Raw genomic sequence first — 23,555 nt, forward strand, 5'->3', positions numbered from 1 at the left:
TTTCTGTAAGACCTCAGTTGATGCTAACCTTCTGTAGCCTGGCAGCTATATATAGCCTCAGCATCTAGTTCTCAAACAACCTGTTCACTGAAGACATAAAATTAGCTTGTAAACGATCCTGAAATTCCTGACCCAAAGTATACATACTTAACACACAACCCTGCTCCTCCACAAAAACAAGCAAGAAATATACAGTTAAATATACTTTAAAAATGAGTTAATAGTCTAGTCTCTGGTCTCTTCCCACTCTATGGTGAGGATTAAATATACGCTGAAGTTCCAAGAGTATCCTGTGCTTACCTGTAGTTGGGTGTGATAGATATGTTGAAGCCGCCGTAGCCATATAAGAAAGCAGGATGAGAGCCATCCAATTTTATGCCCTTTTTATGTACAATGAACATTGGAATCTTTGTACCATCCTTACTGGGGTAGAAAATCTAGAACAAAAGAAAGTAGAGTAGATTTAGTAGAAGTTAGTCAACAAACACCTGCATGCTTTTAAATGGAAAAACGTGCAGGTAGTGAATTCTCTCTTGAAGATAGGAGCACAATGGATATCCAGTACCATTCACTGGCTATTTAGTGGTGAAGCATCTTTCAGTTTTTATGGAGATAGTGTGGAGTCAAGTGTCTGAAAGTAGGGACACCTGAACTTGAATTCTTATTCCACAACTATCTAACCAGGTGACCTTGGGTGAGCCATTTATTATCCCCTGGCCTCAGCTCTTCAGCCCCTGATGGGGCCACTGTGCCTACTGCATGGTCCACGGAAGAGAACAGGCATTCAGTTCTCTACTCCTTGTCACCCTCCCAGCACCGGAAAAGTCAGATCTGGCCATCCTACCAAACGATTCAATTTGGGGAAACTTTTCTAGGAAACAAATTTCATATTCAACTTCCTCTCTACATGTTAAGACAACTCTTCATTTCTTCTGTGTTAAGATATTAAGTAACTGTTAGCAACTACAAAGCATATATTAGGTTACAGTGTAGAACAACAACGATAAAGAAATCCTATTATTCCTGGTTAAAGACATTTCCTCCAGCATTCTTAATTAAGGCTCATCAAACTTGCCAGAGTCTGGGCAACCTTGGGCAAGTTCAGTCAACATTTCTATATTCATTACTTCTTGGATAAAAGGAGTAAGAGAAGAAGCATAAGGAAGAGAACATTGACTGCTAGTCAAGTGATAAGCCATAGAATAACTGATAAGCCACCAAAAGCTGATAATGGCTTCTTCCAGACAGAAAACCTGTAAACAGCTTTCTGTTTGGGCAAACATGGTGTGTTTACCCCAAATGACACCTGGAAAGTGTTCCAGTTCAGAAACGTCTTGCTGACCTTCTAAGGTACACTCAAGGACATAAGCCTTTGCGCTCTGTGGCTTGGAGCCATATTTTATCCAAAGCTTTTTAAGGTAGTTCTATTGTAGGAAGTTGCCACAAAGTCCTTGGAAATCAACCAGGGGTTGGGAGGTAGGGGTGCAGATTTAGAGAAAAGCACTACAGGGCCACCATAAATGCCTGCAAACTTGGTAGTTTTTGGAACCGTGCCAAGAAATAATAGCAAAAAAAGAAGCATTTGTTTTTGACTTTGGAGACAAATACTGAGATGTCAATTTGAGAGTTTAGGAATCATGGACAATACTCTGCAGGGTTCAGAATTATCAAAAGGGGCACACTTTAATTTAAAGTTGTTAGAGGCCAGTTAGCAGCCTCTAATAGAGTGTAACTGTGTGGGTGCTACAAGTAAATGCACAGTAAGAGGAGCAAGTTCCAAGTCCAAGTTCCAAGTCACTGGCTGGGGCTAATGAACTCAAGTGTAGGGCCTTCAGCTCAGACTTGAGAATTTGGAGCAGGGGAACAAAGTGTCTCACACGATTCTTTTTTTTTTTTTTTTCTTTAAATAAAGTTTATTTATTTTGAGAGAGAGAAAGAGAGAGCAGGGGAGGGGGAGAGAGAATCCCAAGCAGGATCCCTGCTGTCAGCACAGAGGCTGATGTAGGGCTTGATCCCACGAACTGAGATCATGACCTCAGCTGAAATCAAGAGTTGGACACTTAACTGACTGAGCCACCCGTGTGTCACGTGATTCTACCTTAAATGAGTCATCTGTTCAAAAACAGCATTCCCTCCAATTTACACCTATCCTCAAACCCCTGATCTCTCTCCAATCCAGCTCACCCGTCCTCAGGCAATACCCTCGTCTGAACCCCACTCTTCACCCAGTCAGGGCAACCTGGCCCTCTAGTCCCCACTAAGCTGACTCTCCTTCTGTAGTTGCAAAAATATATCCGAGCTTAAGTCTGTGTCATTCGGATGTTAAAATAACAACATTTTGAACGCTGTCCAAAAGTGAAAGGGCACTGTGAGATGATTACAGTAAAATCACCTTCAAGAAAACTCCTTACAAGAAGGCTATTTCCGACTTGAAATAAATATACACACCATACAGATATGCGTGTATACAGATTTTATCACATCTCTACACACACACACACACACACACACACACACAGCAGTGTTCTATGCCATTTCTGTTTATGGAACGGAAATTGATAATAAACCTTAACCTGACTCTTCAATAAAAGGGCAAATGGAATCTTGAGTCTCTTCATAACCATGGAATGAATCCATGTGAACATTTTAGAAACAGTCATTAAAAATAGCCCTGCCATTTTCCATCATATGCTTTGTACTTCTTTGACTTAACTGAAACTGATTTCCTCTTAAAGCCACTTCCTTCAAAAACTTTTAAGATGCTTTGGGGTTGTCTTTCCCACTGCTCTGGATTTGCTTGGATAGGAGGAGAAGCTGGCAGACTCCTTATTTCCATTTACTTCTCAAACCCAGTCTTAGTGGGTGGGCCTCAGCATCTATGACAAACATGTTAAATATGCAGTTCCCCAAACTGCATTCCCAGAAATTCTGACTCCATAGGTCCGGGGTGGAGCGCTGAAACCTGCAGATTTAGCAGGTCTCCTACCTATTCTGGCACAGGTGGATCAGGGCTCAAAAGCTAGTCACACAATTTACTTTTATCACCCCCTCTCTCCTTGTCAACTGTGTCAACTAAAACCAGGTGTGTCCCCACCATCCTTGACAATTCAATATGGAAGGCTATATTTCTCTTCCCCCTCGTTTTCGTGCGATTTTCTTTAGTGACTTTCACAGTGCAACTGAGGACCCATCCGGCATCCTGTCCTTACAGATACCTTAGCTTCCATGCCACGCTGGCCACTTGTTCAGATGTTTGCTGTGTGTCTGTTACGTGCCAGGCACTGGACAAGACCTGGCTAACTTCTTCCCTCATGGGACTCAAGGTGCATGGAGACAAACCAACAGGCAGTGCAAACACCCATCACCTGGCTCTGTCTTTGCCCTCAGAACCTGAGACTCTCTGCAAGGAACTCTGATGTTGCCCCTGTGTGACTCCAACTTGTTTTTCTACCGCCTCCTTCCCTCCCTTACTCCTGGGGTATCTGTTCTCTTTTCTTTTCTTTTTTTTTCCAACTCTTATTGCAACATTCAGTCCCTTATATTCTCTTGCTTTGTCAGCTTCACTTGGGCTTTCTTGCCCAACTTGAGACCCTTAGCAGCCCTCGTGGTGTCACTATGCCTGAAATCCTCTAATGCTAACCTAACCCCCCTGGATCCCTTCTCCTTCTCCGAGCTGCTGGCACTCAGAAAATGTCCACTCACTTTGCTGCAAATCAGTAATACCTGAAGTCATGGGCTCTGAACTTATGCTTTAGGTCTTTTTTTTTCCCCTTCCCCTAAACGAGTTCCTTGCTTCTCCTTCCTTCTTTTCCTCCCTACGTCTTTTCCTAAATGTCCTCCTTATACCCTTTTTTTGTGCCTAAATCAACTCCAGAGTAGCTGTTCCCAACACTTTCCATTTTCTTCCATTCCCAACACCACCCATTTGCATCCCCTACTCTTTGTCTTGCCTGTCGTCATAGAGGCCATCTGCTTGGAGTTCTTAAAAAACCTTCAGGGCGCCTGGGTGGCGCAGTCGGTTAAGCGTCCGACTTCAGCCAGGTCACGATCTTGCGGTCCATGGGTTCGAGCCCTGCATCGGGCTCTGGGCTGATGGCTCGGAGCCTGGAGCCTGTTTCCGATTCAGTGTCTCCCTCTCTCTCTGCCCCTCCCCCGTTCATGCTCTGTCTCTCTCTGTCCCAAAAATAAATAAAAACGTTGGAAAAAAAAATTAAAAAAAAAAAAAAAAAAACCTTCTGCCAACTTCACTCACCCTCTGAAACTCCAGAGAGAGATTCCAGTCCTTGACAACCCCCCACCACACTTCTGACTACCACAATGTTTTCTTTTTGTATTTTCTCCCTTTCCTTGGCATGCAAACACACTCCGACTTCTCCTATCCTATGTAACACAAAACAAAAACCTTTTGCATTGCCCTATGTGCCCCTAGAGCTAAATTTCCATTTCCCTCTTCCTTCCTGATCAATCATCTCCACAGTAACCCACACCCCCAGCTCACGCCTTCCAACCTCATTCACTCTTGTCTCCACCACCACCCTTAAAGGGCATCAGCGAACGTTTCTATCTTTCTCCTTGCCCCTCTACCTTCACCTCTGCCTCGGTGGTGCATAACCTTCACAGGTTTTTCATAGGCTTATAGAGACACATCTATTCATACATATTCGCACATATTCGGGTTATTGTTATATGGCGATACACAGAATCAGGCTAACATTGGCCTACAGTGTATTCCTCCTCTCCTCACTTAGCAAGATATCATGGAATGCTTTCCACGTTAAAGCACCCAGACTTGCCTCATTAAAAGAAACCACAAAAAATGAAAAACAAAACAAAAATGGCAGCCTAGTATTTCATATAAATGTACACAAATACATTTAATCACTTCCTCACTGATGGATATTCAGACTATTCTTTTTCTCTCATCAACAATGGAATAAATGGAATAAATACGTGGGATGTACTTCCTTGGGGTTCTTTTATTTTGGTTAGTAACAGTGCTCTCTCATTTCTCTCTCTTTTCGGCCACTCGACTGCCAACTCAGAATCTGGTCTTGTTTGTGCCAAGGACCTCTCAGTCCTTTCAGTTCCCACAGCCAGGCCTCCCCTCCACCATTTGTACTGGTGGACCTGCTCAGGGTTCCATACAGCACTAGCCTCAAAACCAACTGTCTCCCTGACGCCTCTCATTTGCTAAAGTGGCACTGTGGTAGGAATAGAACCTGACACTACTATCAGTAACATACAAAAATTAGAATGTAATATATACATATATGTACAAAAGCCATTAGTGCCTTATGAGTAGACAACTGCCAAAGTTTATTTTTTTGTAAAATTTTTTTTTTTTTTAACGTTTATTTACTTTTGAGACAGAGAGAGACAGAGGATGAATGGGGGAGGGTCAGAGAGAGAGAGAGGGAGACACAGAACCTGAAACAGGCTCCACGCTCTGAGCTGTCAGCACAGAGCCCGACGCGGGGCTCAAACTCACGAGCCGCGAGATCATGACCTGAGCCGAAGTCGGACGCTTAACCGACTGAGCCACCCAGGTGCCCCACAACTGCCAAAGTTTAAATCCATGTGTAATTCTTCGATTATTTAATAGCCTATTGCCATGACAATACTTAGGTTCAAGTTAAAAAGCAAAACGACTTACTTTTTTCACCCCTCATACTTGTAACCAAATGAGAGGGCGCTGGCAATACACATCCATTGTTTTTGAGTGTCCACTGTGGGCACAGCCCTTCAATGGAATGCCAGGGCTCTTATGGAATCCTTAATGGACAGGAAAACAAAGTGCTCACACAAGATCTAACAGGCGGCTACTTGAGTAACAGAGAAAGTCTCTCTATCATCCAGCGGTAATGGCTCGTCATGTGAAGCTGATGGGCCCTGCCTTCCCTTCTTCCTGTCAGCAGCAGAGCAAATAGGTTGTGCAATAGAGCCAGTTCCACAAGAAGCCCGCGACACCAATGTAACAGGGTCTGTCCTTGGGCACACGCTTCCCCTTAACAAACTGCAAGTACCACCGAAGAAGCTCCTGGGAGATCTCATAAGAGGGTCTACTTAAGCATGTGGCCACATGAAACCTTCATCAGGGACAGCACAAGTCAAAATAAACATCATGACATCCATTCAAAGCCAAAATAAACATCACGGCAGCCATTCAAAGTCAGTTAGTTCTAAACATTAGTGAGCCAGCCAAAGGTTGCTCAAACACTAGATTAAGAAAGGTTCCCTCCTTAATTTTATTTCTCTCCCCTTGAAAACTTAAATGCCTCATTTTGGAGACTCTCACAGCAGTGTAATAATGTTACTCCACATCTTGAACCAAGAACATTCAGCACAACAAGGCAATGAAGGTCTACATTCTCTGTGAAGCCCGCGCTGTTTGTCGATAGAGGACAGTGACGGGTCTTTTCTGAGCAGTCCCAAGACTGTGCCACTTGGTTAAAAAAAAGCTGGTATCAGTTCTTTCTCAGCCCCGGGAAGTTAATAAGATAATCCCAAATTCTGGAGATTTGCAATGTTTTAGATCCAAGGAGAGACTGTCACTCTGGGACCTCATAAGCTGGTCACCCTCTCTTATTATATGAATGACAAACCTGAGGTCCATGAAGATAAGATACCTGCCAAGGTAACGCTGCCAGTTTATGGAAAATTACCACCATGCTCTCCTAAGTCCCTGGTCCAGGTTTTTTTCCTACTCTTATCACAAAGTAATTCACTGTGTTATCACTTCCTTGTAAATATCTTTATTGGGTGTAAACTATCTAATATTTTGCAAATGTTAGAAGCTTTGGCACTGATTTAATAGATTTTTTTTCCTCTCAAGACAATGATCACCAGTCTCTAGGGAATCCAGGGGACAAATATTCTGCCAGAGATACTGTGATTTATTGGCTTTTCTGTTTTTGTTACCCTCTTGAAAAGGAGACTCATTCAAGCATGTCAAAAGCCACATTTCAGATACAGAGGTTATAATATTTACTATTTTTTAAAGCAAAAAAGGTCTTCTTGGAAAGATAATCCTTCTCCAAGCAGTCATCAGTGTTACCATCTTGAAGGCAGATTACTAAAATAATAAAAATCTCAGTGTATCTGCAATGTCATTCTACTAAAATAATTCAGTTTCAATGATATTTTTAAAAGTGTAACAGATACAATTAACTTCACAAATGGAACACAAAAAATGCTTATGACAATCCTAAAGAAAGCAACCCCAACCTTCTAAGCAATCAATTAAATTTAAAGCAGATTCCAATTCTGTATATTTAAGCCCATATTCTAATGAATGATTATTTAACAGATAAGATCTCACAGATTCTCAAGTTGAATTCTTTAAATTAAAAAAACTACTGAAGAAAAGAGACAAAGGGTTTCTACTTATATAAAGTATATAGTAACAAAACAAAACAAAACAAAACACCAGAAATGACTACCCTTTATTGTCAAGTATGACTTTCCAGAGGCGCCACCAAATATAAAGTAGTATCACTCTGGAAGCATGCTTAGGCATGAGATGATGGTCACTGAATACATGCCCAGTTGTCTTAATGTGTAGTTAAGAGATGGTTTTTGAAAAGATGAAATAAAAACATTTTCCTTTAAAAAAAAGTGGAGCAAGGACACATAAACAAATCAAGGAAACATTACTGTTCTTCAAGAAAACATCAGTTATGAAAAGACTAGCCATCTCCACTAAAACGATCACTTTTCTTGAAATGAATACCTTTGGTAATAAAATCAATTTTGCTGAGACATTCAAACATGGGCAACCACTGAAGCTTCTGAAAACAATCTTCAACCCACATTTGTTCTAGTTCAGATCTGGTGCTATCTGAGACAAGTGCCAGGGCTCTCAGGATCACCAGTAAAGGGACGTGCTCAGAGATGACAGAGGAAAAGTAAACTGCAGAGGGCGGGCCCTTCAGAGAGAAGAATGTACCGTGATAGCAGCTCCTTCCTAATTTTAGGGCCTGACAGGTTAAAAGGAGAATGTTCATAAAAGGGTGCTGAGCTTCCCTTTTTATCAGAGTTGACAGAGGCCACTTGTGTGGCCTGTGCTAAGTGTGGCAAATACATGTGACAAGGAGCAGAACTGCTCAGAAATATCATGGTCAAGGCAAACACGGACCAAGACATTCCATTTCCCAAAGAATTGAGCAGAAGGCCATCTTTGTGCCTCCATTACCTTGTAAGATGAGTATAGGAAGGGCTTCCCAGGGTTTCGAGGGGGCACTGCTCATTTCTGTACTGTGCTTAGGCTAAAAATACCCGCCTGGCATTAGAAGGTTGTAATCCTATCTATTTTCCAGGCATTTAATGTTGGAGAAGCGGGGAAGAGTCACCTTTGGGCAGAAAATATAAAAGGAAATTTCTATTCCAGGTCCTTTTTGTTTGCTTTTCGAAGGATGGGTAGACATTTTTCTAACACTGGAGATTTAAAAACTCCCATGGGGGACCTCCACAGTAGCAACATCAGTCTATTTAAAAACCTATTTTAGCTTTTGGTAGATTTCTTGAGCACCAACAATGTGCTAAGTGCTATACTGATAATCTCTGCAAAAATGCATTCAGCTCTCAAAGGCTGGCCATCTGTTCTTTGGAACAATAAGCCCACTTCCCAGTCTCAAACTATGGAGCAAGAAGTGAAATAGAAACTGGAAGATTCTGAACACAAGGAAAGAAAGACAGTGGCACAAGTAGATCATGGTACTTTGAAGTCTGTCTGGAGTTTAGAGGCATTCTGGGCTATGATGAATAAATATGGCTTGACCACAAACATACTAGCCACCTTCAGCTCCACTGATCTGACCTCTTTGTGGTCACTGCAAACACAATCAGACCTTTTCATAAATGTGAAGGACCTACTGCATGCACAGGTTCAGAGAAAGCAGCCTCTGTTTTTGTAACAGGCATTGTTTCTGCGGGTGCTCTCACAGAATGCATAAATTGCCGGTAATGAGGCTTACTACGGTGGCATTTAGGCTGCACGTCAAATGCACATGTGTTTGTTTTGTTCTTTATGAAAACAGCATGAGGACTCCATCACCAGGGGTTAGGAGCTCTGCACCGCTTGCATTCAATGAACATTTGCTGAATGAATAAATGGGTTAGAATTGCATATCAAACACTCTTTCTGATCTCCCCAAAACCTATACCAGCTCACCTCAGTTCCTAAGCCTCAAAAGGTATCCTGGATGCCTCTAGCACACTATCTTATCCCTGCCTGCCTGTCTCCTAACAGGACTCCCACTTCCAGTCTTTGGGCACTTGTTACCAGATTAATCTCCCTGAGATTAAAAAAAAAAAAGAGTGAGAACCTTCCTTTTAATCTTGGTCACTCCCCTACTCAAAACATGCAACACACCCCCATCCTCTATAAAATGACTTTCATGTTTTAGACCAGATATTAAATCTCTCCACCCTCTGGCTTCAACCTTTCTGAATCCTTCCCAACTGAAACTGTCCTCTCCACCGAAAGTGCCCAAAGTTGGCACATCTCCAGATGCCCAAAGTTGCAAGGGTTTACAGACTAAAGCACAACTGAAAAAAAAAATTTCACTGGCTCTTAGGAATTCCCTTATTTGACCCCCCTCTCACGCTCCTACCCAATGTAGGCATCCCCAAAGCTACATCTCAGGCAGGTTCAGCCTCTGCTTGGCTATTTCTAGTGGTAAGAAAGAAATTTACAAGAGCACAAATGGCAGCTTATTTCACTTCCGGAGCCTCTCTTGTTGTTACAAAGTTCCTCCTTACCTGCAACAGCAGAATAACTAAAAACACAGGGAATAAGTTAGCCAATGCACTGGAGATAGAACCCAGGGCTCATAAATTTCCATACAGACTATCATCTAAAGTTCTATACTTTTATTTAAAAAAAAAAATTTTTTTTTAACGTTTATTTATTTTTGAGACAGAGAGAGACAGAGCATGAACAGGGGAGGGGCAGAGAGAGAGGGAGACACAGAATCCGAAACAGGCTCCAGGCTCTGAGCTGTCAGCACAGAGCCCGACGCGGGGCTCGAACTCACGGACAGCGAGATCATGACCTGAGCCGAAGTCGGCCGCTTAACTGACTGAGCCACCCAGGCGCCCCTGAAGTTCTATACTTTTAAAAACAAATACAAAAGTGCCTGCCAGTTAGTTTCTGCATTTTTCACAACAGAATTTTCTTTAGCCCTTACTTCAGTCAAAATAGATGTTATTGGGGCGCCTGGGTGGCGCAGTCGGTTAAGCGTCCGACTTCAGCCAGGTCACGATCTCGCGGTCCGTGAGTTTGAGCCCCGCGTCAGGCTCTGGGCTGATGGCTCAGAGCCTGGAGCCTGTTTCCGATTCTGTGTCTCCCTCTCTCTCTGCCCCTCCCCCGTTCATGCTCTGTCTCTCTCTGTCCCAAAAATAAATAAACGTTGAGAAAAAAAATTAAAAAAAAAAAAATAGATGTTATTTATTTTACTTGATTTAAAACATTTAAGCAAGTCTAACCCTGAACCAAGCACTACTGTAAGAGTTTATAAATATTCCCTCATTTAATGAGGTCTATACCATGAATACTCCCTTTTTTGGGGGGAGGGGGGTCGTCACTCAGACCAAGAGAAGTAGCTAGTTCAGATCATATATCTTGTAAGTGACAGAGTCAGGATTTGCATCTGGGCCGGCTGACTCCAGACTCTATGCTCTTAGCCACTATAAATAAAGGATCAGCAAATCCCCTGGTTCCCCTCCAGGGACCCCTCCCGAATCCTGTGTGGCACTGCTGCTGTGCCCTCATGTGCCCCTGTGGGTCTGTTACCTCTCTACAGCTAGCACGGTGCCTGAAAGAGAGTGAGCCCGGAGACAACTGCTGGATGAATGCACAAAGAAAAATGCTCACACTGGACACTATGCTTCAAACAACACACCAAAAAGTATTTTAAATGGCAGATATTGAAATAAAAATCCTTACAAATAAAGCAGTCAAGAGTTTGGCGTCAAAATGCTTATAAGCTGAAAAGTAATAAAATACAAATGAACTCTGGTTGGGGCGCTCAAGAGACTATATAAGCCTGTATGAGGTCACAAATTTCCAACGTATTACTAATGAAAAATATTTAACACCTGACATTTTCTTTATGTGTAGCTGTTAATCTGTTAATTCAGCAATGCGAGGGCAGGTGGGCTTCATGGCTCTGAAACCGTTTAGTTATGGTCATTTACTGCATGGGACTGCACCTGTGTCATAAAAACCCTGGAAGAATACATGAAATCAATTTCGAATTCTCATTAACTCAAAACTAGAGTGGACCACCTATTTATTTTATTGCCTTAGGAAAACAAAGTTAACAGGCAAAATGCTGACAAGACAAATTCCGGCTAGAATGTTCAGAAATAGAAGAGAACCACAGAGCTTTAAGGGTCTGTGGCTGGTAGCTCAGCATGCCTTCCTTAAAAGGGTGGACTAGGAAAGACAGACAGATGTTAGTGAGGAGGAAAGAGCAGTGTTTGTGCAATCAAGCATTTCGTGGCGGGGGGGGGGGGGGGGGTGCTGGAACAGAGCTGTACACGGCCGAGAGAGAGTGGCCCTGGATTAAGGGCAGTCCTGACAAAAGCCCCAGAACCAGGAAGCAGGCACAACTGTCCAATTGCCATTCTCTCGTCTGTAGGTATCCAAGGGGCAAGTGAGATACAGCCGAACACTGTGAGGAGCAAATGCACACAAAATCATTGCACTGCAGAAAAACGAATGACTGGAATACTAAAGAGGTGAATTTGGAAGTACAATTCTCTGGCATAAAGACATTTATGTGAGTGTGTGTTGGACACTTCCAGTGCAGCTATTATGCTGCTCTGCTTCTATCTAGCGTCTCTCAGACAATGCAAATGCAAATCACCAAAATAAACCCCTCTGGTGAGCAAGAGGCAAGAAAAACCTATCACAGAGGATTTCAAGTCGCTTACAGAACAATCCTTAAGAAGCTCATGAGCACCTCAGTGCATTTCACTCCCCCACACCGGGAAACGTGGAGCCAGAAACGGGCCCCTGCTGGTGAAGGCAGGCTGCAAAGAGGTGGTCAGTGAGAACACGCGCAACGCAAGGAGAGGCCTCCAGGGGCATCACAAACAGCTGCTGGAGGCAACTCACCAGGGGGCAGAAAGAGAGGAAGGGGAGCAAATGAACACCAATCACAAGGTTCAGAAATCCTGCTGCAAAATTACAGGAATAACTTCTTTGATTTACATTTTATGCTCTGCTGTGTGAAATGTTTCAGATTTGTGCAGTAGAATCGGTAGCAAAAATCGTAGCAGTGAAACCGTACATAGTATTTTTTTTTTCTTTTTTGATGGCTGTGAAATGCCTCCCTCCACCTTGTTCATCCCAGCAGTGTCATGACAGAAAGACAGCATTTTTAAAATGCTTTAAATTTGTAAGAGACTCTTAAAAACTGAGAACAAACTGAGGGTTGATGGGGGGTGGGAGGGAGGAGAGGGTGGGTGATGGGTATTGAGGAGGGCACCTTTTGGGATGAGCACTGGGTGTTGTATTGAAACCAATTTGACAATAAATTTCATATATTGAAAAAAAAGAAAAAAAACCAAATAGTAAAAACAAAAAAAAAATAAAATGCTTTAAATTTGGAAATAGTATAATTTTAAATATGCATACACATACACACATACCTTTTTGTCTATTTTTTTAATGTTTATTTATTTTGAGAGAGAGAACACGAGTGGGGGAAAGGGGGCGAGAGAGAGAGAGAGAGATAGAGAGAGAGAGAATCACAAGCAGGCTCTGCACTGTCAGCACGGAGCCCAATGCAGGGATCAAAGAACCAAAAGGCAAGATCATGACCTGAGCCCAAATCAGGAGTCAGATGCTGGTCCGACACTTAACCAGCTGACCCACCCAGGCGCACCACCCCCCACTCCCCGCCACCTTTTTATTATCACTTGTAATCAAGGTAGCGAAATACCAAAGTCGAAGGAAAATGCAAGTTTCAGATGAATAACTGAATCATGTTCGTAGAATATCTGGAAAAGAACACTGCTGTTCTGATGATAGCATTAAGGATGGCACACAGGGAACTTGAGGGCTATGAAACATCAGGGGTGTGTATAGAAAAGCTGGCTACAAAACCAGCACACTGAGGACAAAAACTTTCATCTAGTGAAGTTCTTACACGATCTCTACTGCCTAGTTACTAACACCTAAAGCCCAGGGCTGCAAGGAGACTCCTCACTCCCAGACAGCCGGGCTCAGTGGCCCCACTCACAGCCTCTTCAGTCTGCTGCTTTCCTGGCAACCTCCCTAGTCCTTAAAAGTTGTGCTCCCTTAGGTCCTCTTCCCCCTCTACATACACCGCTGGGGGTTTCAAGCTGTGCCCATGCATTCGCTGACTGCCAGCACTGCCAGGCTTCATGACTCTCCTTGACTCCTGACCCTATCTCTCTGAGCACCTGGCAGATACCACATGTGTGTCCAGAATAGTCCCTTTCAAGGGCTCCCTGCTGTAGAGGGGATAAAATCTCATCCCATTTGGATGCATACCAGGCCCTGGCAGTTTTGACCTGTCTACACTTCCAGGCTCATCTCCTGCCAATAGGCTCCAACCCTGGTGCTGGCGGTGCCTCTGCTTTTGTACAAGCTCTCCTCCCTCTGGTGCCCTTTCCCTGTCTGCCCAAAGCTCCTTTCCTGGAAGCCTTCCAGGAGCAGTCTTAGATGTTCCTCCTCCTCTGGGCTCTCCTTGGACCTGGGACCACCTTTCACAGAATTTCTCCCACCATCAAATTGCTACAAATGTTTGATCACATCCTCATTTCCCCTAGTAAATCCTATTGTTCCTTATAGTGCCAGCACTCCCGGATACAAGGTAGCAGCTTAATAAATCTCTGTGAAATAATTATTTTCATTTACACAATCTTCTAGCTTAGAAATTCCAGGTTATTTAAATTAGTATTAGTAGAACTATCACTGTCTCAGGCACCCTCTGCCTTCTATGAGGCACTGGGACTTTTGGGACCTCACTTAGGCAAACACAGGAAGGGAATACATTACAAGAAACACAAACAATGAGGACAAGAACCATACATACAAATCAATGAAACTATTGAGGACTGAAGACGGAAAGGGAAAGTGAACGCATGAAACAAGAGGCTATTTTAGAAAACATGCTAGAAAAGCCAAAGGGAGAAAATTAAGCTTCCAAAGTCTGAAAACATTAATTAAAAAAAAAAATCCAAAGGAAGAAAAAAATCCAAAGTAATGATCACAAACCCTCATAAAACATAGCAAGGAATTGGTCAACTGAACTTACATGTTAGTAGAATTGCTTTTTTATTGTTCAGCTTGTCTAAAAGTTTCCTGGACACTTGCAAGCAAGCAAAAAAAACCACCAAAAAACAAAAAACAACAACAACAACAAAACACACACACACACACACACACACACACACACACACACACACAATGTGCGCCAGGAAGTATAAAAAAAAATTAAGTTTGATGCTCTAAAAGGAGGGGTAGTATGATTTCCTGCTTTGGTCACAGACCACGACCCAAATACACTTAAAAGACTAGATCGTACAAAAATTCCATAGAAGTGCAAATGGTAATAAACATTCATTTTCTGACACTATTTGCTGGTTTTGAATAGACAGGACCAATTACCTCTGGAAGGGAGAGGGAGATGGTCTGATAGCAATTTTACAGACAGGGAATGATCCATTCATATAGGTTTCTGGCAGTGATAACTAGATCATTTCAGAGTGCATCATTTATCAAGGCATCTCTTATTTATCTGCCAAGTATTTATATGTATCTACTCTGCTCTGGGCTCTGGGGACACAGCAGTGGGGAAAACCACTTTCTGAAGGGAAGAAAAAGGACCACATAAATGAAAAGACAAAGCTGGATGCTGGAAGAGGGATCGGGAAGGGCCGCTATCTTACACAGGTGGGAAACAGAAGGGGTCTGGGATCTGTGCAGTAGAGGGAAGTGAAGGAGTGGGGGTGAGCATTCCAGCCAGAGTGAGGGGGTCAGTGTGAATGCAGCTGAGTGCTGAGCAGGAGAGGACAGGGGCCAGCCTAGGGGCGGGGCATTACTCAAGGCTGGTCAACTAGCAGATGAACATAATCCTAAGGGAAATGCTATTTATTAAGAAGCTACGTTCTCCTATGAAACAACAGCAGTCTCTTCCTTTGGACCACTGATCTCAGAACTGGCTGCCCTGCCTGAGAACACCGACCCCAGCCATGAAGTCTGCCCGCTAATGTATCAAGAACAACATAAATCATTCCCCCAAACTGACCACACCACACATTCTCAGTACATGTAGTATGTTGACGGGAGGCTGTAACTCACAAATGTCACGGCAAGGGAAGAGTTCTGTTTTTCCAATGATGGAAGAGCACCGTGGTAGAGGCGATCTAGCCCCAGTGTACTCTCCCCCCGACATGGGCTGTGAATGTGGAGAGAACAGTCATGGGGGTGGGGAGGAAGACACAGCTCTCCAGCAAGATCTCTGCTTGTAGGGGTGGGTGAGGGAGGTGGCCTGAAGGGGTAGGACAAAAAGGCAGGTGGATATGGAAGTGCTGGAGCGAGTGGATGGGAAGACTGAGAAGAATAAAGACAGGGCCCATGCCTACCGTGCTGGGATGCAGCCCAGGGGTCACTGGTGGCCGGTGAGCCCGGTGCTGCTCGCAGCATCGCCCTGCCCTCCTAAGAATCAGCAGGGCATACCTGCGGGACAGGACTGCACACATCAGCCTGGAGTTATCAGCAACTCATGCCAAGTGGAAGCTCAGCTGGCAGTTCTGTACGGTGTTTTTATTAAGTAAAGTAGGATAATAAACGTTACTTAAAAAACAGTGTTTTCAGGACACAAACTGTCCTACCGTTTTGAGTCCACTAGAAAAAATAATGTCCATGGAGAAAAAAAGGTAATGAGTCACTAAGCTTTATATGGCTATTTATATTTTTAAAGAAGATATTTGGAAAAATGAAAGCGTAGAAATAATGGAATGGATTTCTACTGACAGAATTTCAGGTGCTGTGGTCAAAGGATGGGGCCAGGGGCAGAGGCAACCTCTGTGCTCCTCCAAGGCCCCACTCTGCCTTCTCCGGGGAGGGACATGTGATGTCACCAGGGCATGGCTATTCTCTCTGCTTCCAGCACGTGGAGGATGGCCATCACCCTGTGCTACCTCTGAAGCTGGTGCGTCCCCATCACGTGGTTGTTGGCCAATGATACGTGGCAGTGGAGGAAGGCTAAAGGGCTGCAGGGCTGGGATGCGCTTTCTTCTGTGTCACAGGGACAGCCAATGCTCAGTGGGGGAGGCTCCTCAGAGGGCCTGCAGGTGGCCCTGGCAGACAGTGTGTGGGATTTCTGACATCAGGCCTCTGAGACTGGGAAGGTGCTGGTTACCTGCAATGGCCCAGCCTATCCTGACTGATACAGAAAAGAGCAATCAGGAAAGAGCTCATTTGTAAGAAGCAGAAAATTCTAAATTCTAACACTCGCTATGTGAGAGCCTTCCTGCCCCTACACTGGGTACAGGACAAAAAAAAATGCACGTGTTTCAAAAGTTCAAAACCACTTGTTAATATTTAGTTGAAACTCAAAAATTATTTGGAAAAAAACCCCAAAAAATAGGTAAGAAGAATTCAGGTCTGAAGTGGGCTCCCAGAAGGAAAGAAAGGAGGAGCTGGTGTTTGGGAATTGCGGCTCTGATACTTCCTCTTTCTCCCTTCCTGCCCAAAGGGAAGGAAGGGCCTGCTTCCACGAAGGCCCAGGCCTTCCACCGGGGCTTGGGACCTGCTCACCTTCTCAAGGAACTTGGCCTCTGTGGTCGTTCCCTCCTCCAGGAGCCAACCAGCCACACACCAGAATAATCTGGTTTCTCCCCCCTTCCTAAGACAGGCCCTTGACCTCGTACATCCCTCTCAGCCCATGCAATTAAACGTCTCAAGAGCGTCTACACACACGGTTCCTCGCTTCCCTCTCCTCTCCTCCCTTCTCCCTGATCCTGAATCCAATGCCACAAAGGGAGGTTCCATCTTTAAAATGTCCTATGAAGTTAAAATTTGATTTTTTTGGATTGATTTGTTTTCTTAGCACAGCAGTATTCTACAGGAAGCTATTCTACAGGAAGAAAATGACAAATCTGAAAAGAAATCTGAAGGAGGATGAAGGGGGTAGGGTGTGAAGCCAGAAACCACAGTTGTTAAAAGAGATGTTCAGTTAACCTCACAGGGATTATTTTTTTTTAAACATTTTTTTTAAGTTTTAATATGTAAGGCTTTTCAGATTACAACATTAACACAAGACTTCTAATTGGCATAATAATGCAATATGATAATGTATGAAAAGCAAAGCTAATCCCCCAATCACTCAATCACACCCACCCATAAGAAATCATTAAATGAATACCACGCATGTCTTCTCCCCTCTTCCTCAACACATGCCGTTCAGCCACCAGCCTGCCCCACTCTTCCAGAAAGTGTCCTTGTCAAGATCACCAATGAATCCACCTGGTCAAATCCAAGAACTCTTCTTCCTTCCTTATTTGACCAACCACACTGAGTGTCGTCTGCCACTGCCTCCTTTTAATACCCTTTCCTTGACCTCCTGGCTCCCCTGGTCTGAAGTTTGCTGGTTTTTCATGTACCTCCTTGGCTACTCCTTCTGGGGCTCCATGCTGGCTCTTCTTCCTGCAGCGAACCCCTGGCTGTGAGGCTCCTCAGGGTGCAGTCTTGAGCCTCCCTCACTCTACTCCATGTGATTCTGTCCAGATTTAAACAACACCCTTATACTGAAGATGCCCACACTTTAACTCCAACTCAGATCTCTCCTTTGAGCATGAGGCTCAAATATCCAACTCTACACTTGACATTGCCACCTGGATGACAATGTAACATGCACCACAAACTTGACATATCCAAAATATTTTTCCTCCCAAACGTGTCCTCCCTGACCCACTGCCAACAACTTTTTGCTGCTCAGATGCGGAATCTAAGAGTATCCTTGATGTGTCCTTTTCCCTCTCCCCTCCACGTGCAATCCCTGAATGTGTCCTGTTGATTCTACCTTCCAGATGTTTTCCAAACCCACTCTTCCCCACGTCCATAGTCTCTCCTTTGGTCTAGGCCACCTTAAGCCTCCCCCAGTCTACTGCTACAGAGGTCTTACAGCAGTCTCTGCATCCACATCTGCCCCTTGGATCTATTCTCCATAAAATGGAAGATGGCTTTCTTAAATCAGAATAGGTCACATTCCAGTGTAAGACCCTGCAGGGACCCCCACCACACCTGGGATCCTCAACAAACCCCAACATGACCATGAGGCCCTGTCCTCCCCCTCTCTTACCACATATCTTCTCTCAGGTCCTCTCTGAGACCAAGTGCTTTGTTCTTAGGGTCTTCTTAGCTCTAACAGCTGGGCTGCTCTACCCGAACTTCACATGGTTAGTTCCCTCCTATGTAGCCTTTACGTTTCCACTGTCCTTACCTCAAGGGCACTTTGGTTGACCACTTGATTCACACTGGGCCCCTCCGTCATTCCTGGCAGCAATCCTTATTTATTTTGCTCATGGCTCTTCCCCCAAGTTAAAATTTTCACATTTATTTTCTGTTCACTTGGGTTTCTTTCTTTCTTCTTCTTTTTTTTTTTTTTTTGCCTGCACTCCTCAGAGGGGCAAAGACCACAGCTCTCCAGGTCACTGCCACATTCCTAGTGTTTAACACAATGCCTGGCACAGATTAAGTTCTTAATAACACACAGACTGGATGAATGAGAGTGGTTCTCTTTCCCATCCCACCTCCCACACCAGTGCTGACAAATTTCTGATGGTGGGCGAGGAAGACACCCATCGGAAGCTGAAGATGTACTTGGAGGAGGAGGCAAAGTCCAGGCAGGGGAGTAGAGGTCATGCCGGCAACACCCGACACTCATGGCCCCTCCTATCTCCGAAGATTCTGAACAATGGTTCAAAGTTGGCACTTCAACAGTCAAATCTGCAGATTCTCAAGCAATGTGCCAACCACAGTTTAGAGTATTTATACTCTTCTCTGTTCTTTTCCAAATATTTAAATTAGCTATGTGCACATTAAACTTTGAAGCTGAACTAGAAATATCCTATGCAAAACATGGAAGGCTCCACGGTCCTGATGAAGGCAGCGCACACACAGTGACTTTTACTTGCACCCTAAATGGTTTTCTGTTTTGAGTGTCAATTTCAGAATTACCCACTACCTGATGTGGGATCAAAGAGCATATTCTCTGTTTAAAAATATGTTTGCACGCACATTAATATTTACATCTACTCAGATACATATACATGTATACAAACAAATGCCACTGGAGGCAGGGAGGACACAGGTGTCTGCTGTTACTTAACTCAGCAGAACCAACTAGCAGATGATTTTCAATGTGTTAAGAATTTATATTGGCTGTACTTATCAATACAGCTTGAGTAGACAATTTACATTTCCTTCTTTTGAGACATTAACCAAGGTAAATGACAAGGTTTCTCTGGGATCTTTATAAAGCCCCAGCATTTTTTTTTTTAAATTTTTTTTTCAACATTTATTTATTTTTGGGACAGAGAGAGACAGAGCATGAACGGGGGAGGGGCAGAGAGAGAGGGAGACACAGAATCCGAAACAGGCTCCAGGCTCTGAGCCATCAGCCCAGAGCCCGACGCGGGGCTCGAACTCACGGACCGCGAGATCGTGACCTGGCTGAAGTCGGACGCTTAACCGACTGCGCCACCCAGGCGCCCCAAGCCCCAGCATTTTATATCAATTCCTGTGTGAGACCCAGGACTGCCTACCTCAGGGGGCTCAACTGCTGGAACTGGGACAGTATGGTGATGAAGCCAGCCCAGCTTCTCAGGGCAGGGAGTACCCTGTTTAGGAGCATTGCAGCACTGGAGACCAGAGATTAAGTTCCAGCTACGCCACTCTATGATTAGGGAGAACTCATCTAACTTCCCTACACTGCAGGCTCTTCATCCTGAAAACAGACATCACGAGAGTACTGATTCTCTGAAGAAATGAGATGTGCTGAGAACACGGGCATACAGCCTGGTATAGTGTGTGTACACATCCGTGCTATATTTCCAAGTAACAGCTGAATATCCCCTCTCCCTGTTTTTTGCTTTAGACTGAGCTTCCAAGGGCAGGGACAAGAAGAGAAGCTTCTATAGAAGTTGGGACTTAGCTGAGTACTCAAAACGTGTAGAATTTCAGACAGTGGAGTAAAGAAAATGAGCAGTGCCACAATGGAGCACAGAGGAAAGAGCCAAGCAGAGGAAGTACATATGGTGGTCAAGGACTTGGTTTGGAGTTGAGCCTTGATGGTGCTGAGTATTTGGGAAGAGGACTTGATGAGGCAGCACCTTAGCAGGGATGGATGAAGGAGGGCATTAAGAGTTGGGTAGAGGAGCTCACACTTGACACAATGACCAGGAATCTGTGTGTGTGTCTGTTTAGTACTCTCACAATGCCTTCCAACTGGCAATATTCTGCCATCACGTTTACCACTATTATAACATTTCTAATCTACCACTTAAATTCAGTCAGCCCTGGGAGTGAGTGGGGAATGATCAAGTCTACTTCTCTAAACTTAGGTTGATACTTGACCCCAATCAAAAAGTTATACTTGGGGAAATGGAAAATGTCCTCCTTCTTTGTGGACCAGTGAAGTTAGGCCATAATGGTTTTTCCTCCGGGGAGATAATAGAATATCTGCAGTGCCAGGTTTATTTTTACTCACTCTATCATCCACCAGCCATCAGTGTGATGCAGGCAAAGGGGAGGGGAGGGAAGAACTGTGTAGCAGGTGGAGAGACCACCGTAAGCTCCTATGTTCTCTTCTCCCCATCTGCCTAAAAGACAGAGCACAGCAGGAAGCCAAAGAACACTTGTCTAAGTGGCAGCCTACATAAAGACATACCCCTGGGGTTTAGAAGTGATACTGTCACAGAAAAGCAGGAGAAAGATTACTCCAACTCTCTTCTATGGAGCCTTCTCAATGCAAAGAAAATCAAAGCAATTTTCAGGTTCCAGTTTCTAGACATCCACCTAATCCTCTATTAATTTTTAATCTAGCTTCACCAATTAAGAAGGCAGATATAATGGACAGACACTGGAATAGATGTACTTGTCTAAGGAAAAAAACTGAGAAGGTCATCTGCTTTGGGCATAGAAGTGTCTTTCCAGGTTCACTGCACAAGAAGCAAAGGTCCTGGGCTAGCGTGTCCAAAGGAAATCTGAGCATATTCTTCTGAATTTGAGTTAGAAGCAACCTGATGCCAGTGCTGGCATTAGGGCCAACCCTGAATAAGATCTTGGGGGAAGTCCAGCAGAGATGAGATAAGAGGACAAAAGCAAAACCATACACACTTCAAGTTTTATTTCACTTTAGAACATACTTTAAATGGAGTTTCAAGCTGCAGTATGGTGAGCAACATTTAAGACTTACATAAAACTCCTCAGATTAAAATACAAATGTATGTATGTATGTATGTATGTATGTATATGTGTATATACATTATATATATATTTATATATATATATATGATACAAATAGATAAGGAAATTAGAATGTCAATTAACATGCAGTGAAAGATTAGAAGTGAACATTAAGATAAACTGTAATATTTATAAGTGATTTTAAACATATATTTATGGGCCCTTAGTGTCTTCCCTTTTACATAGAGAGTATTTTTATTGTTCAACCCGTGCCACAAGAGTCTACAAAGTAGTCGCTGGATACTTACATGATGTAGAAACATACTTTTAGAGGTAAGGGGGCATAGGAATTTAGAAACCTTTTAGTCTATTTTAGTTGCAAAAAAAACCAAAAAAAAAACCAAAAAACCCAACAACAACAATCGAGCTACAGAGAGTGCACCTAATTTATCCTGATAACAAAATGTGCAGATTAGCACAGTTGTGGAGTTCTGCCTTCTAGTCTCAGCTCTGTCAATTATTTACGGTGTTACTTTTGTTCAAACACATTGACTTTTAGTTTCCTCATCTCTAAAATGAGAGGTCTCAATTATACGAACCCTAATGTAAATGCAATTGAAAGGCATACAACTTTGTCCACAGCCCAAAACACATTAGTGGAAGAACAGACCACCTAGAAAAAGCAAAGAGGCAGCTATGAAATTAGAGACTTGACTCCTCCCCAAAGGCTGATCTGTGACGTGCAGGTCCTACTGAGCAGGTCCTACAAGGATGGCTTGTGCCCACATCCTTCATAGGAGGATGGTTAGGATTTGGTTTTCCCAGTCAAAAAGATGATGCTAGCACGGAGTCAAACCTCTGGAGAGTCATCTGGCCCCCAGCTTACCTAGCTTCCTCATCCTGCCACAGAGATAACCCCTGACACTTCATCTTGATTCTAATTCCCAAGAGTCTTATCTCCCCTTGCGTTACAGTTGTGCTAGAGTCAAGACCAGAGTTCAGGAAGTACATATACTCATGTTCTGGAAGCAATATTAAAGGTCTTTCTTCCTGGGAGAAGAGCATCTTTAAAGGGTGCTTCTCTCTTTGTAGAGCGTGATTTCTGCTGTCCATAATTACATTTGAATATGGACCCTTTTCAAAAGTCTTTGTTTTTCGAATCCTGACCCCGAGATTTAGGTACCTGGCCAGCAGGTGGCGTTTAGGTTCCTTGGTCTCAGGGTCCAGACCAAAAATTTATGCTGAGGGCCTATTTTGTCTTGTGTGACAGACTGCTACTTGTTCCTCAATATCTATTCTCCTGTTTCTTCAAAAAAAAAGGCCCCAATTTTTAGCTGCACACATTTCTTTCCTGGGACTAAAACAACATCTCTAAACCTCCTTGTGATACACGTGGCCACACGAGTACTTTTTCACCAATAAGACAAAAGCAGACATAACACATGTCACCGTTAGCACACATGCTTATAAGACAGCTGGCATGTACCTTCCGTCCCCCTTCTTCTTCTTCCCTACTGCTGCCTTCCTGTTGGCTAGAAAGTAAGACATTAATATGGCTGGATGGCCAGCAGCGTTCAAGGACCACGAAGTGATGCTGGAAACAGAAGCCACATGTGACAAAGCAGCAAGAGAGGAGGAGCTTGGATTCCTCACACCTCAGATGCCATGTCAGCCCTGGACTGACTCCTCCTGCACTTCTTTTATGTGAGAGGGAAACACACATCTCTCTTCTTTAAGCCACGGTTATTTTGATTTCTCCTGCCGCTCACAGCTGAATCTAATCTGAATAACATGAGATTCAGATTCATTTTTAAAAACAATTATTAAAATGACAAAGGTAAGTGCCATTAGCACATATGCTGTGATTCATAGACGATACCATGCTATTGATTTAGCGCTAATAAGAAGGAAGTTACTTGCTACTTTGTTTTCTATAAGATAATGAAATAGGACATTCTTTTGGCAAGCTAACTGCTAGCAGTAGCCTGAAATCTACCCACCTGCACATGAGCAAACTTTTAGGGATCTCAAAACCCATGACTCTTAGAACAATGTAAACAAAATGTGAATCTACTTAAGTGGCTTTATTACATATAATAGCAAACTC

The 23,555-nt window shown here is 43.6% G+C and overlaps 1 protein-coding gene and 1 long non-coding RNA gene across 2 annotated transcripts in view; both read right to left on the reverse strand.

The window, feature by feature from the left end:
* Window positions 1-23,555, reverse strand: part of LOC122489810 (prolyl endopeptidase) — a 119,463-nt gene that overhangs the window by 13,087 nt on the left and 82,821 nt on the right. The window contains exon 11 of the mRNA XM_043592028.1: window positions 301-437. Coding sequence (XP_043447963.1) covers window positions 301-437 — 137 coding nt within the window. The remainder of the gene's footprint in view (window positions 1-300; window positions 438-23,555) is intronic.
* Window positions 3,511-4,933, reverse strand: LOC122489811. The gene is made up of 2 exons (XR_006299012.1): window positions 4,233-4,933; window positions 3,511-3,991 (listed from the first exon to the last, which is right to left on the reverse strand). It is a non-coding gene; the product is annotated as an uncharacterized LOC122489811 (long non-coding RNA).

Source organism: Prionailurus bengalensis, chromosome B2 (assembly GCF_016509475.1).
Source record: "Prionailurus bengalensis isolate Pbe53 chromosome B2, Fcat_Pben_1.1_paternal_pri, whole genome shotgun sequence".
Classification (NCBI taxonomy): Eukaryota; Metazoa; Chordata; class Mammalia; order Carnivora; family Felidae; genus Prionailurus; species Prionailurus bengalensis.